Raw genomic sequence first — 13,297 nt, 5'->3', positions numbered from 1 at the left:
GATAGAATAGAACTATTCCTGAAGCAACGTACAAACTCATCCTGTACGGGGTACTGTAACACTGTAGGCTGTAGCTGTCACAAAAGCAACAGATGAATCAATAAAACACTTACAAAAAAAAAAAATTATTAGTATAATATACTCGTTTTAAGGTTTGTTACCACTACTATGCCATTTGCCGCTTTAGGAAGTTGAGAGAGCAAAAGAGGTTTTTGCATTTCCAAAGATGGACGTTTCGCCGGCGATATGCGATCAAAATGTTCCGGCGGAAGACACGGAGGAGAACGAGGAAGATGAAGAATTGTGCCGGATTTGTCGATCACCGGAGGAGCCTGGTAACCCATTGAGGTATCCGTGTTTGTGTCGTGGGTCTATCAAGTATGTTCATTAAGATTGTCTTCTTCTTTGGCTGAATCGTCGCGGATACAAGAAATGCGAGGTTTTTGCTTACTTTACCCTTTTCCAAGAACTTTGTTTTTAGGTTTTGAGGTTTTAAGTTTTTTACCGATTTCTCTCTATTTCTGTGGGTTTAATGAAGAATCTCTGATGCAAGATGTTAACTTGGGCTGATTTTAGGGTTTAATTAACGTTTATGTCAAAGTTGTGTGGTTCTTGAATTTGTTACTCTCTGTTTCCACCCTCAGGTTTGTGGGCGTAGCTACTCTTTTGTTCCGGTTTATTCCGAGAATGCTCCGGAGAGGCTTCCCTTTAACGAATTTGTGATTGGATTGTTATTGAGAGCTGTACGTTACTTGAAATTGATTGTTCCTTGGATTCTGGTGATCCTCTTCAACACTTACTGCAGTTCTTTACATCCTTTGGGACGAGCATTTGCTGCTGACTTCCAGAATGGTTTTTGGATGTCTCCCAACTCGGCTTCTTTGTGTGTTGGTCTGCTATACAGCCTTATGATCGTGTGTTTCATGACCATTGTCACTATTCTGAGGATGGAAGTAGGAGATCTAAATCTCATGGGATTTCCTGATGGGGTTCACGCTGAGAATTTTAACCTACTACTACTACAACTACAAGGGGTTATTGGTGAAGTTGTGAAGGTCTTATTCAAATATACGAAGATCCTTTGTGATTGGTATTTTTATAAACTTTTCTATATCTTGGGGCAACCTGGTCGACCAGTACGTTTTCCTCCAAATGCGCCACTTCAAGAATTTGGGGTTATCCGGAGGCTGCTTTTCTTTATGGATGATGATGCCTTTGCTGTAAGTTTCCAGTTTTACGCTTGTTTATCAATTCTCTTCGTTCCTGCATCTTAATAACTATAGTAAAGAATGTTGAGTAACAACTAACAAGTCCTGTTTGTTCCCTATAGGGTCTTGCCATCAGCGTATATGTGTCTATCCTCTTTGTTCTTATACCATTTTTGATTGGATGGACTGTATTAGCAACTGTTGGAGGCAGCTATCTATTCGGAAACTCTCCTGTTATTCTTGGAAGCATAATGATGCTGTCAGTTTCCTATGCTTACTTTGGATTCCTCTTCACTCTTCGTCATTACTCATTTCCAGCCATAGTCAGGTGGTTTTCACTGGGGTTTCACTTCATAACAGTGATATTGCCATGTCTCTTGTGGGGTTTCTCAGTAAAAGCCTGCAAAAACTTGTTTCTCGTTAAGGATGCTCTCGTCTTGTGCTTCAAAATTTGTGTTCTGCCTTGGATGATTGGATGGTGGCTCGAAATCTGCACCTCCCCATTGTTTGGAACCACAATTTCCCGAAGATTTGAGATTCTTTCACACTTCACACTGATCCTTCGTTGGTGGTCAGGGTTCTGTTGCTTGGTAATTGCAGACTCTTACAGGGAACTCATCCAGAAGGTAATAGTTTAAATTTCTGTTTCACTATCATCCCAACGGATCTTGTTCTTTTATTAGAATTATATTTTCCTTATTTTTTCTTCTTCTTTACAGATCATTCATAAACGAGCCTTTTGGTATCTCCTAGATGTCACAGATCCAGAGTACAAGATCACCAAATTGAATTTTGGTTACACTTTCTTTGTGCTGGCTTCTCATGGGGTATTGTTGGTGATTTTGGCTCACTTACCAATTAAAGCAATCACTCGTATCAGCCCATCATTTTTCCCTCTTGATTTATGGTAAGCTTGGTGCGTTTGCTTCCCTCTGGTCCTTACCTTATATCGTTTTTAATTTCTTGTATCTTGACCAAAACGCAGGGTTACCCAAGAAAAGCCATTTTTTGGTGCATACTCAATTTATATCAACCTAATAAGATACGGTATCGAATGGTTAATCGATCAAAATAAACCAGCTATCCAAATCGTAATTCACAACTGGATTACAACTGTTAGTTCTTGGCTTCAGCTGAGAGATTTCTTGCTCGTAAATCCCCGAGGAGAGGGCTTTCACCGTGCTGATCAGAATGTGAGACCAATGATGGAACCAAGAAGGCCATATGATATTAATGGAATGTTTCTATTGTATTCCATAGCTGAAGGCTCAGTGGTCATTATGCATGAATATCAGAATACTGAAGATGAGGATCACGACCAAAGAGATGACAGGTAAAGGTAGTTAATAGAAATACACAATATTTTCATAAAGTCATAGAACTGTTGTGACAAGTTGCACTTTCAGGTTTCTTCCGAGGATTGCATTGATGTTGGTGCTAGCCGCTTTGAGTTTGTTCCTCATGAGCACAGCCTTCATGGCTTTGCCTATTTTGGCGGGAAGAATTTTCTCTCACTCTATTTCTTTCATCATGCTAAGATTTGGAGTCAAACATGACGGTTTGTTGTTGTTTTTTCTTAGACCTTTTTTCTTCTATATGCTTCTAATCTTTTTAAGTCTCTAATTGAAAATCTCGTGATTATTGTAGATTTTTGTGCTTTTTGGATTGGATGTTTTATCCTGCGAAGAATCTATATCAGCACTTGCTTTGTATCTGATCATATTCAGAAGGGAAGAACGGATTTGCTTCTCAAGTATATCTTGATACGGACAAGAAATGGCCTGTTTTTCACCATCTGGGTAAGAAAAGAACTTCCATTTCCACCAAAACCTCTTGGGAAGTATGACTTCTAGAACCTTTTGCAAATTCTGATGAACAGATCACTGTCATACCGGGATTGCTTGGTCTACTTATCGATCTTATGATCATCATCCCATCACGAGTGCCACTAAATGAATCAGCGGTTTATTTCTTGATCCAAGATTGGTTAATTGGGGTAGTGGTGCTTCACATATGGACCTTTCTGGTAAGAAAATCATGAAACGATGATTTAAACAAGGCCTGAGCTTTTTTTCTACTGCAGAGCAACTAATGTATTTGCTTTTTGTTCCTTTATCTCATAGACAATGTTCACACCAGTCAGCTATTTTACGACTAAGGCATGGCGGGGGAAGTTTGAGAGAATCAGAACCGTGGGGATCAATAGACTTCCTTCAATGTGGCTGCTTCGAGATGTGATTGGTTCCATCGTAAACACACTCCTAACTACACTCTCCATCCCTTACCTGCTTGCCAAGGCTCTGTTCCCGTTGCTTGGATATCCCCAAAGCATCAACTCAGCTGTTGAACGATTTATTTGGCCGGCGTTATTAGCTCTGATCACGGTCTGGTTAATGGCGAAGCTAACACGTCATGTTATTATCTACCTTCACCAGATGGTCTTCAATGAACGATATCTGGTAGGTGAAAGAGTGGACAATCTGACTGAAGAAGATGTAGAGCAAAGGATAATCATCTATGGAGTATGACCAACAAGGACTCTTTTTGCTTTCTGTTCATAGACAAGTCGATATGCATGTTATTATTATCTTTAGGTTTCTCACTTTTACAGTAATTAGAGGAAACCAAATTTTGAGAGTAGAGACATGTTGTATAGTGTCTTTCTTTTGACGATAACTAGGTAGCAACCCGCACATAGTGCGGTATAAAATAATTATTTAATATTTTTACTGTAATTTTTATTTACAAAATCTATTATATTTATGGGTAATTGAAATATTTAAAATTCGATTGTGTAGTATATATGTATAAAAAAATTTGTATAATAATTAAAATTTAACTCGTGAGAGTTATTATAATATCAATCTTATATTATTATATCATATGAACAAAGGGTTTTTAAAATTCATTTTAGGATTTTATGAAAATATAATTAAAGGATATAATTAAGTAAAAAGGATAATATAAAAATTTAATTTTGGGTGTTAATTGTATTTTTGGAAAAATACAATGGTAAATAAATGTAAATAATTTTAAAAGCTGATGACAAAAAAAAAAGAGTGTCCTGACACCTCTCATATTATAATGGTGACACCTCGTGACACCTTAGCTTTTTTGCCAAAATGTTCCTTTATTGATATATAGGGGATATGGAATTCTTGTTGACAGTTTTCTACGCTTTGGAGCCTTCGATTTTAGTTTAATTTGAAACAATATGAACCACTCGGTTCAAATTTTTGGTTTAAACACTTTAACTCGGTTTAACAAACGCAATTACGCACCACATATATTATATATGTCGCGTGTTGATTAATTATTTCGTTCATGTTCTTGGCGTGTAGCTTTCAACGTGGACGCTCGTTTTTATAAGGGTAACGCAGTACTTTTAAAATTAATCTTAATTCTACTTGAAATTACCCTTAAAGTTTCCAAAAATTACCACCCGTACCATTCTCACAGTTCCAGTGGACTCGAAAACCAGAAATGAGAAAACAAACAAAAAAGGCGATTCAAAGCAGAGAATATTAAAAAAAATCCATCATCTGCTCTTCGTTGATTCCTATTTCCATTTTTCCGATTTGACGGAGACGCCGAGATTTATCCTTCTTCGACGTTGTCGCCTCGGTGGAATCGCAAAGCCCTAGCGGAGGAATCTTTGAACATTTAAAAAAATGCCGTTCTGGTGGCCACTGATCGTTCTCGCCTTCGCTTACGCGATCTGCAAGTTCCTTCTTATGCTCATTCCTCCCAATGTTCCTTCCATTGACGTTGACGCATCCGATGGTATCTTTCCTTCTCTGTCTGTACCACCTCCTCCTTTCCTCTAATGGCTTTTTTGCTCGGTTGTTTTCAGTACTGCGTGGATGTTTGATTTATTGGTTTTTAATATGAAATTTTGGAAACAGTGTTGGCTCATGGGAAAGAGACGGAGGAGAATAGCTTCATCTATGTGAGTTCTTCTATCCTCGTTGTTGTTGTTATAAGATTTAAGCTGTTGGTCGTATATATATTCTCCTATTGTTTTGGTTTAGGACTTAGGTATCAGTCATTCATCTCAGTACTATGAAAATTAACTCATGATTTCCATATTTGTCCACTGTAGTTGATTTATCATGATAGCCAATTAATTGTTAAATCAGTTGTTCTTGTGTATTAGCATACTGAATCATAAGTTCTCTTTGACATTGGCTTTAGATTCCTCCGAGAGGAAGGAGCCAACAGTCAGACAAAAAAGTTCAATGCTATGAACCTGCCACAATGAAATATCTGGGATATTTCCCTGCTCTGTCCCCCGCTGAGGTTAGTAACTGCTGTCCCTTCTGTGAAGAACTTATGTTATCTTTAAATCTCAATCGAATGGATCTCTCTAGGCGATTCACCTTATCCTGACATGTGATTTACATTTTTGTGTGTTTCAGGTGAAGGAGCGAGTAGCACTATCAAGGAAGGCTCAAAAAACTTGGGCTCAAAGTAGCTTCAAGCTTAGAAGGCAGTTTCTGCGGATTCTTTTGAAGTACATTATTGAACACCAAGAGCTTATATGCGAGTAAGGATTTGTTTCTGTGTTACTGAGTGGTTTGATATACAGCTTTTTGCTTTCTCTCGGTACTTTTTATCAAATGATGCTAATATATCACCCGTTATTTAGAGTCTCTTCACGTGATACTGGAAAGACTATGGTAGATGCGTCTCTGGGAGAAATAATGACTACTTGTGAGAAAATTACTTGGCTTCTTTCTGAGGGCGAACGATGGTTAAAGCCTGAATCTCGGTAATTCAATCATAGCATGTTTAAATATCAGTATGAATCGTAGTTCTTCCTTGATTCTTGCACAGAGATGATTTCAAGTCAAATTTAATTTGTCTGCAGGTCTTCAGGAAGAGCGATGCTTCATAAAATATCAAGAGTAGAGTTCCATCCCCTTGGTGTCATTGGAGCTATAGTCCCATGGAATTATCCCTTCCACAATATTTTCAATCCTATGCTGGCTGCAGTCTTCTCTGGGAATGGTATTGTTATTAAGGTAAACTGCTAAGTCTTTTTTTCTATTTTTATAGCTCGCTGACCCTTTTGATTATAGATTTGCCAAGGCAATGCCATTCATATGTATTCCATATTTGAATAAGTTAGCATGTTACTGTTTATATGATGTTAACATCGTGAGCAATGCAACCACTGAGAGGAAGTTGATTAGAATTCTTCAAAGCATATATCTTTCTTTAGATTTTGTATATGTTTCTGATAGTTAAAACACCTTTTCTGCAGGTTTCAGAACACGCTAGCTGGTCAGGATGCTTTTACTTCCGCATTATCCAGGCAGCTTTAGCTGCTGTTGGAGCACCTGAAAATCTAGTCGATGTGATAACAGGGTCTGTGTATTTTACTTATGGAATTCTCCTTAGCATGCATGTTGGTATTAAGTTGATTTCATCAATTAACACATTCTTTGCAGGTTTTCGGAAACCGGAGAAGCACTTGTCTCGTCTGTCGATAAAATGATATTTGTTGGATCCACAGCTGTTGGCAAGATGGTATAGTCTTCAGACTTGGTTCTTCATTCTAATCAGTTTATTACGAGTTGTACTTATGCAATATGTTGCAGATAATGAGAAATGCTGCCGAGACATTGACACCTGTCACTCTCGAGCTTGGTGGTAAAGATGCATTTATCATATGTGAAGACGCAGATGTCTCACATGTAAGTGTTCTTTCTGTGTCATGGTACTCTCTTCTGTGCTTTTATGGTTTATTATTGGAAAAAGGAGGGTGTCCCCTTGATAAAACTAATGCTTCTGTTGTACAATATAGGTTGCACAAGTGGCTGTTAGGGGCACTCTTCAGTCAAGCGGGCAAAACTGTGCCGGTGCTGAAAGATTCTATGTTCACAAAGAAATTTACAGTGCATTCATTAGCCAAGTAACCAAGATTGTGAAGTCAGTTTCTGCTGTAAGTGCTCTGTGATTAAATAAACGGTATAACAATTTGCGTGCCATTTAGTTTGATCCTTATTATAAACAGAAATTCAGGCGGTTTCTGATACTTGTTTGTCTTGTGATTTGTTTGTCATCTTGACTCCAGCCTCTTTATTAGAAATGTCGTAATGGGTTTTGTTTTCACCACCCTCGAATCCTATTCCTATGTTTCCTACTAGTATATGTAAGCCACATAGGAGGTTAACTGGCATTGTGATATGTGATGCTGTGGACGTTTGAGTTAACCAAAAATCTATTACTTCCGGCCACATTAGTCTTCTCTTTCTCAAATTTTCTCCTATGTTCTTATTGAAATCCTTCTTTTACATCAGGGTCCTCCTCTAACTGGGAGGTATGACATGGGTGCTATATGTTTGCAAGAGCACTCTGAGCACCTACAGAGCCTTGTAAATGACGCCTTAGACAAAGGAGCAGAAATTGCAGTCCGTGGCAGCTTTGGTCATCTAGGCGAAGATGCAGTCGAACAATATTTTCCTCCAACTGTTCTCATCAATGTAAACCACAACATGAAAATAATGAAAGAAGAGGTATGTGACCTTACCTTCATTGGTTCGTCTTGCTTCTGTTGCTGCATGTTGGTGCATCACACAATGCACACTCTGAGTTCTTAAGATATTTATTAATGTGTGAGAATCAGGCCTTTGGACCAATAATGCCGATCATGCAATTCAGCACCGATGAAGAGGCAGTAAAGCTGGCGAATGATTCACGTTATGCACTTGGCTGTGCTGTTTTCTCTGGAAGCAAAAGTCGTGCCAAACTAATCGCTTCTCAGATTCAGTGCGGTGTTGCTGCTATCAATGACTTTGCATCAAACTACATGTGCCAGGTACTCATCACTGGCTTTAGCCTAGGATTTTACCTCTGGAAAAGAGAAAAAAAGGTTAACCATCATTTCCATGATTAAGCGTAAGACTTTCTCTTTTGGTTTTGCAGTCGCTCCCGTTTGGAGGTGTAAAAGATAGTGGGTTTGGAAGGTTTGCTGGTATAGAAGGTCTAAGAGCATGCTGCCTCGTGAAATCCGTGGTTGAAGATAGATTTTGGCCACTCATCAAAACCAAGATTCCAAAACCTATTCAGGCAAGTTTTTTTTTTAACAAACACTGAAAATCTAATCTGATTATCTTAATTATTTGTTAACATTTCTCTGTGATGGTCATATCACAGTACCCGGTAGCAGAAAACGCGTTTGAATTCCAGGAGGCACTAGTGGAAACACTTTACGGACTCAACATTTGGGACCGGCTAAGATCCCTAATTGATGTCCTCAAGTTCCTTACGGATCAGAGCTCTAACGTCAGCAGAACTAGAAAGAGCCACTGAAGACCAATGACGAACAACTTGGTGTCCACATAAAACATTTTTACTCTTTACATGCGTCACCTGAGTTGCTGATATTGCAAGCTAATTTTTTGGTTATTACTTATTATTAGTGGTGAGCCTTTTGGGTTTTACATACAAGCCTCAGAAAGACTCGGTTTGGCTGGGAAGGGCGATTTGTGACTTTGTGACTTGTGAAATATTTGAAATGCACTTTTGCTTATAATAGGAAACTGTCATTTTGGTTTCTTCAAATCCTCCATTCATTACTTTAATTTTAATGTATACCTGCAATTGTAAATTAATTGAATATAAATTAATATATGAGTTGTAATGCTGTCAAAATAATAATATATATGAGTTGTAAATGAAATATTATTATTTTAAAATTTCTCTTTGTTTATAATTAATTATATCTAGAGCTATTACTATTTTTAAATTCTTTAATATCACACATATTTAATATAATAATATAATAATACATAAATGTTAATAATTTATGAAAAAGTTATGTAAGATTTAGTTTTGTCAAACTACTTTAGTTTTGTTTGGGTGAAAGTAATCTATTTTGGCACAAAAAGAAATTTCTTTTGTTAACTTGATAACTTTCTCTTGGGTAATTCAAACTACCAATTAATATAAGAGGTCCAATAGTACAACAGTACTAATAATAGTTAAATGTCTATGGATATGGATTGAATACATAGAAACTATTCAATGCTCTTAGAAGGCAATGCAAGATTTTAAAATGGAGTTACTAAAAATGAATTTATGCAAAAACAAAAATTTACTAAAACTACACATATATGATGATGAGGTCCAATGACAACTTTCTCCACATTCATTACAATAAATACATAAAGAAATAAATGAGAACAAAAAAAATCAATCTTCTTCTTATTTACACATAAACATAGATTACAACCACATCATAACATTTCACTAAAAAAAAAAAATGGGTAGGAGAAAGATTAAGATGGAGCAAGTGCAAGACACAAACACAAAGCAAGTAACCTTCTCGAAACGTAGACTTGGTTTGTTCAAGAAGGCGAGCGAGCTTGCGACTCTGTGCAACGCCGAGATTGGTATTGTTGTCTTTTCTCCAGGAAACAAACCTTATTCCTTCGGGAAACCGAATTTTGATTTGATTGCAGAACGGTTCAAGAGTGAATTCGAAGAATCAGATAGCTTTGAAACATCGGGCTACAGTAGTAGAGGCAGCAGAGCTAGGCAAGATAAGAAGATATGTAAACGCCTCAACTCCATCATCGAAGAAGCTGAAGCTGAGAAGAAACATGGGGAAGATCTTCACATGTGGCTTGAATCTGCTGAAGAAGATAGGTTTAATAAGCCCATTGAGGAGTTTACTCTTGAGGAGCTCAAGGAATTTGAAGCTAAGATGAAGAAAGTGCAAGTGGGCATCCAAATTAACCGTGATAATATGCAGGCTTCGTCTTCTTTATTGGTTCTCTCTAGTGATGTTAGCATGCAGTTATGCAAGTGAGGAATCAAAAATAACAAGACCGGTTTGGAGCTTTCATTTTGTCTTAGTTATCTATTTTATATGATAGAAATGTAACAAAGGTGTTTGCTACAAGATCATTGATTGAATCTTCTTCTTGATGATCGATGGGTTGTGAGTTTGTAATTTTTGGTTTCTTGCAGAATATATGATTATTTTTTTTAATCTATTAAAAACAATAGATTATTTCCAAAAATTCCTATTTCTTAAAAATTGCTAATGAGAGTAGAAGACTTGTTTTCTTTTCTTTATACAGATTTTGTCTATACTTTGAATATTTCTTTTTAACAAAATTAAAAAAAAAAAGTACACCAACAATTTAAGTATTTCCACTCATATACACAAAAGTTATTTTGGATGCTTATATATGAACTAATTTGTTTGTTTATTATTATAAACAAGATTTTATATTGTATTTCTTTAACAGCCACGATTTGAGAACCTTTTAAGAATTGTTTAAAAAATTAAAAAGAATATTTTAAGAGTTTTCTAAAAGTTTTTGAAGAACTTTGTAGCGTTATAAGAAGAAATAATGTATTTTATTAAAGAAAAATAAAAGAGCGAGAGAGTTAGATAAGTATAGTTTTAAAGTTTGTATATCACAACGAAAGATAAAATCTACTTATGTAATTTTTAGGCATCTAAATTTGTGTTGTTGTAATGCATATATAAGGAGAGAAGCATATCAAACAAAGATTCTATTTCCTCGAGAAAGATCAAATAAAATTACAAAAACAAGAAGAAACTGTAAAATAGGAAAGAAAAGAGAAACCTCAAAAAGAGGGTTTATACAAACAGTGAGTATGAAGAAAAAGATTTGGCGTGGGCCTCATTTACAGAGGAAGGAAGGAATAGAGATTTTCATTTCATTTTCATATCTCTCGTTTCAGTACAACGCCAGTGATCCCTATTGGCGATTTCGGTTGGTAATGCTCATCCGTATCCACTTCTTCGATCTCCTGTAATGATATAACTGAATCGTTAATACATGAATAAAACTGAAAAGAGAGTGTGGTTCGTTCGGTTGGATCAAACCTGTACTACATCCTCTCCCTTAAGGACTCTTCCGAACACTATAAGCTGATCATTCAGATCCGGGATTGGCGCCGTTGTGATAAGAAGCTCAAAATCCTTGTTGTTCCCTTTGGTTTTTGGTGTCCCCAACATAAATGCCTCATGTTTTGGGCTGAATAACAAGAGAACATACAGGTAGGTTTTAGACTTTAAATCAACGAGAGATGATGAATGTACAATGAAAATCCAAAAAGCAGAGCACAAGCAAAGATACCCTGTGTGAAGGCGACCACGAAGTTTTCCTTTAGCTGTCCATTCTTCTACAGGTATAGAGCTCGGCGAGTGACCAGCTTGTACCAAGTAGTTTTTTATAACCCGATGAAACGGCATTCCCTTGAAGTGATCTTTTTGACTGCAAAAACAATACTCAACGAATAAGTTGTACTATCATATTAAGCTGTAATAGCGTCAAATAGTGATTCAGCCTTTTTCTCTTTTATGAGGTTCCATATTCTAAACTCCAAGAAGGGGTACAACAGGAGCCAAGGGTTAAAAATCAATCAACGAAGAAACTGGCGTTACTAAAATCGTATCAAGCTACAAGTAATACTCCTACTTAAGAAAAAAGTCATGGCCTGGCTTAATCAAATCCCTAAACTTTTCGTTATCTATCTATCTAGCTTAAAATGATAACAAATGAATTTCTGATACTAACCATAGATCTAGAAACTTGTCCACAACTTCAGGGGAACCTTCTTTGAAGAGTTCAACAGTTATAAGTCCTTTTGATGTGTTTATATCCTACAATGAGATCAGAAATTATAGAAGCAAGTTACATCAACAATTCTACTTTCAAATACTGATGAAACAGATCATATAATAAGACAATGATGAGATAGATATATCAACTTACAGCATAACCAGGAAGGTCATAACTCTTATGCTCCGATGCAGCATTTGTGTCCTGAAGCACAAAGCAAAGCCAGATCACATATGTAACATATCAACAACTCTAAAACCTAAGCGCTCGGAAGTTCACCAAAATTGACAAAAAAAAAAAGAAAACTAATAAAAAAAGTACCTCAAATGGCTGACTCTGAGTTTCATGTTCAATTGTGTTTCTTGACCTGGTGGGGAGATAAACCAATAATATCAACTTTTCTAGCTATAAGCAGCATATAGTAAAAAAAGAGACATCACAGCAGAAGTAATGAAAAGCAGTAGTAAAAAAATTCAGAGATGGAAATTGGAAACAAACCTTTGGGACCAATGTCGATAAGTTGTGACCAAGGAGAGTATGACTACAGCGACTACAAGATTACACACGATAATAGTGGAAATACTAATACGACTAGGAGTCTTCTTCTTCTTGCTTTGATTTAAAAGAGCTTGAGGTTTTATCCTCGCCATTGCACCCCCCCTACTTATGTTCCAAGCTAACGACTTGTGTGTCTACAAACCATAAATTAGCGGTAAGTAACAAGCAATCTCAATGGGAAAAAAAAAAAAAAAAACTCCAGATTCGTATCTATCTAGTTTACAATTCAAGTTCAAAAACTGCGTAATGATCTAACTCAGAGAAACCCTAATACTCTACGTATTGACACGATTTCAGAAGCTAGCAAATTTGTATTAAAGGAATCAACGCTTTTGTTTCTCCTCTCGTCTTAACCAGTAACTTCCAGATCCAGTACTTTCACAGTTCTAAATCAAAATCGAAATAAATTTTTAACAAATAATATTCTGAGCAGCTTGTCATGTTCTAATCAGATAATAATAAAACGGATCTTTCTATAGAGAGACTTCGAAAGTTTAAAAAAAAAAAAAAAAAAAATCAAATGAATTGGAAGGAGGACCTGTCCTTGATTGGGTTCGAAATTGGAAAATAGAAAAAAACGCACCTGGGGAAGTTAGATGAAAGAAGAGCTCTACGCGAGAGAGAGAGAGAGAGAGAGAGAGAGAGAGAGAGAGGAGGAATCGTGACTGTAAAATAGGTCCTCTCGTTTCGTTCGTCGATGGAAACTGGTTTGAATTCTCTTCTCCTCCTCCTCTCTTGTCTTTTTTATTTTTGTTTTTGTTTTTGGCAGAGACGCTTCAGATCAGCCGCGTCTTATCCGACGGCTACGAAAATTATTCCCAAATATATTAAAAAAACAAAACAAAACAAAACAAAAGTCGAAAATTTGAAGTTCGGTTCGGTCTGGTTTATTCTCTTACCTGCTGGTTATGTTCTAGTGGT

General features: G+C 36.6%; 3 protein-coding genes and 1 pseudogene across 4 annotated transcripts; 3 read left to right on the top strand and 1 right to left on the bottom strand.

The window, feature by feature from the left end:
* The first annotated feature begins 133 nt into the window (after positions 1 to 133).
* On the top strand, positions 134 to 3,984 carry LOC104764366 (putative E3 ubiquitin ligase SUD1). Its single transcript, XM_087500883.1, has 9 exons — positions 134 to 439; positions 645 to 1,220; positions 1,331 to 1,834; positions 1,928 to 2,115; positions 2,194 to 2,541; positions 2,615 to 2,766; positions 2,856 to 3,007; positions 3,088 to 3,234; positions 3,332 to 3,984. The coding sequence occupies exons 2-9, from the start codon at positions 861 to 863 to the stop codon at positions 3,734 to 3,736; spliced, it is 2,256 nt and encodes a 751-aa protein (XP_087357009.1). The 5' UTR covers positions 134 to 439; positions 645 to 860; the 3' UTR covers positions 3,737 to 3,984.
* A 617-nt stretch (positions 3,985 to 4,601) lies between these two features.
* Positions 4,602 to 8,777, top strand: LOC104764365 (aldehyde dehydrogenase 22A1). Its single transcript, XM_010487884.2, has 14 exons — positions 4,602 to 4,991; positions 5,114 to 5,157; positions 5,403 to 5,507; positions 5,627 to 5,754; positions 5,857 to 5,979; positions 6,079 to 6,232; positions 6,475 to 6,578; positions 6,662 to 6,740; positions 6,812 to 6,907; positions 7,018 to 7,155; positions 7,514 to 7,729; positions 7,840 to 8,031; positions 8,139 to 8,282; positions 8,370 to 8,777. Exons 1-14 carry the CDS (start codon positions 4,880 to 4,882, stop codon positions 8,523 to 8,525), a joined length of 1,791 nt encoding a protein of 596 aa, XP_010486186.2. The 5' UTR covers positions 4,602 to 4,879; the 3' UTR covers positions 8,526 to 8,777.
* A 621-nt stretch (positions 8,778 to 9,398) lies between these two features.
* On the top strand, positions 9,399 to 10,240 carry LOC104764364 (agamous-like MADS-box protein AGL29 pseudogene; annotated as a pseudogene). Its single transcript, XR_015591702.1, has one exon. The product of XR_015591702.1 is annotated as an agamous-like MADS-box protein AGL29 pseudogene (transcript).
* A 489-nt stretch (positions 10,241 to 10,729) lies between these two features.
* Positions 10,730 to 13,174, bottom strand: LOC104764363 (peptidyl-prolyl cis-trans isomerase CYP21-4-like). The gene is made up of 8 exons (XM_010487881.3): positions 12,960 to 13,174; positions 12,317 to 12,510; positions 12,140 to 12,185; positions 11,972 to 12,022; positions 11,774 to 11,859; positions 11,333 to 11,470; positions 11,080 to 11,230; positions 10,730 to 11,003 (listed from the first exon to the last, which is right to left on the bottom strand). The coding sequence occupies exons 2-8, from the start codon at positions 12,466 to 12,468 to the stop codon at positions 10,917 to 10,919; spliced, it is 711 nt and encodes a 236-aa protein (XP_010486183.2). The 5' UTR covers positions 12,469 to 12,510; positions 12,960 to 13,174; the 3' UTR covers positions 10,730 to 10,916.
* Positions 13,175 to 13,297: the final 123 nt, after the last annotated feature.

The sequence above is a fragment of the Camelina sativa genome, chromosome 19, assembly GCF_030686135.1.
Source record: "Camelina sativa cultivar CO46 ecotype springtype chromosome 19, ASM3068613v1".
NCBI classification, from domain to species: domain Eukaryota; kingdom Viridiplantae; phylum Streptophyta; class Magnoliopsida; order Brassicales; family Brassicaceae; genus Camelina; species Camelina sativa.
The sequence above is the reverse complement of the archived record's forward strand: the minus strand, read 5'-3'. Positions and strand labels throughout refer to the sequence as shown.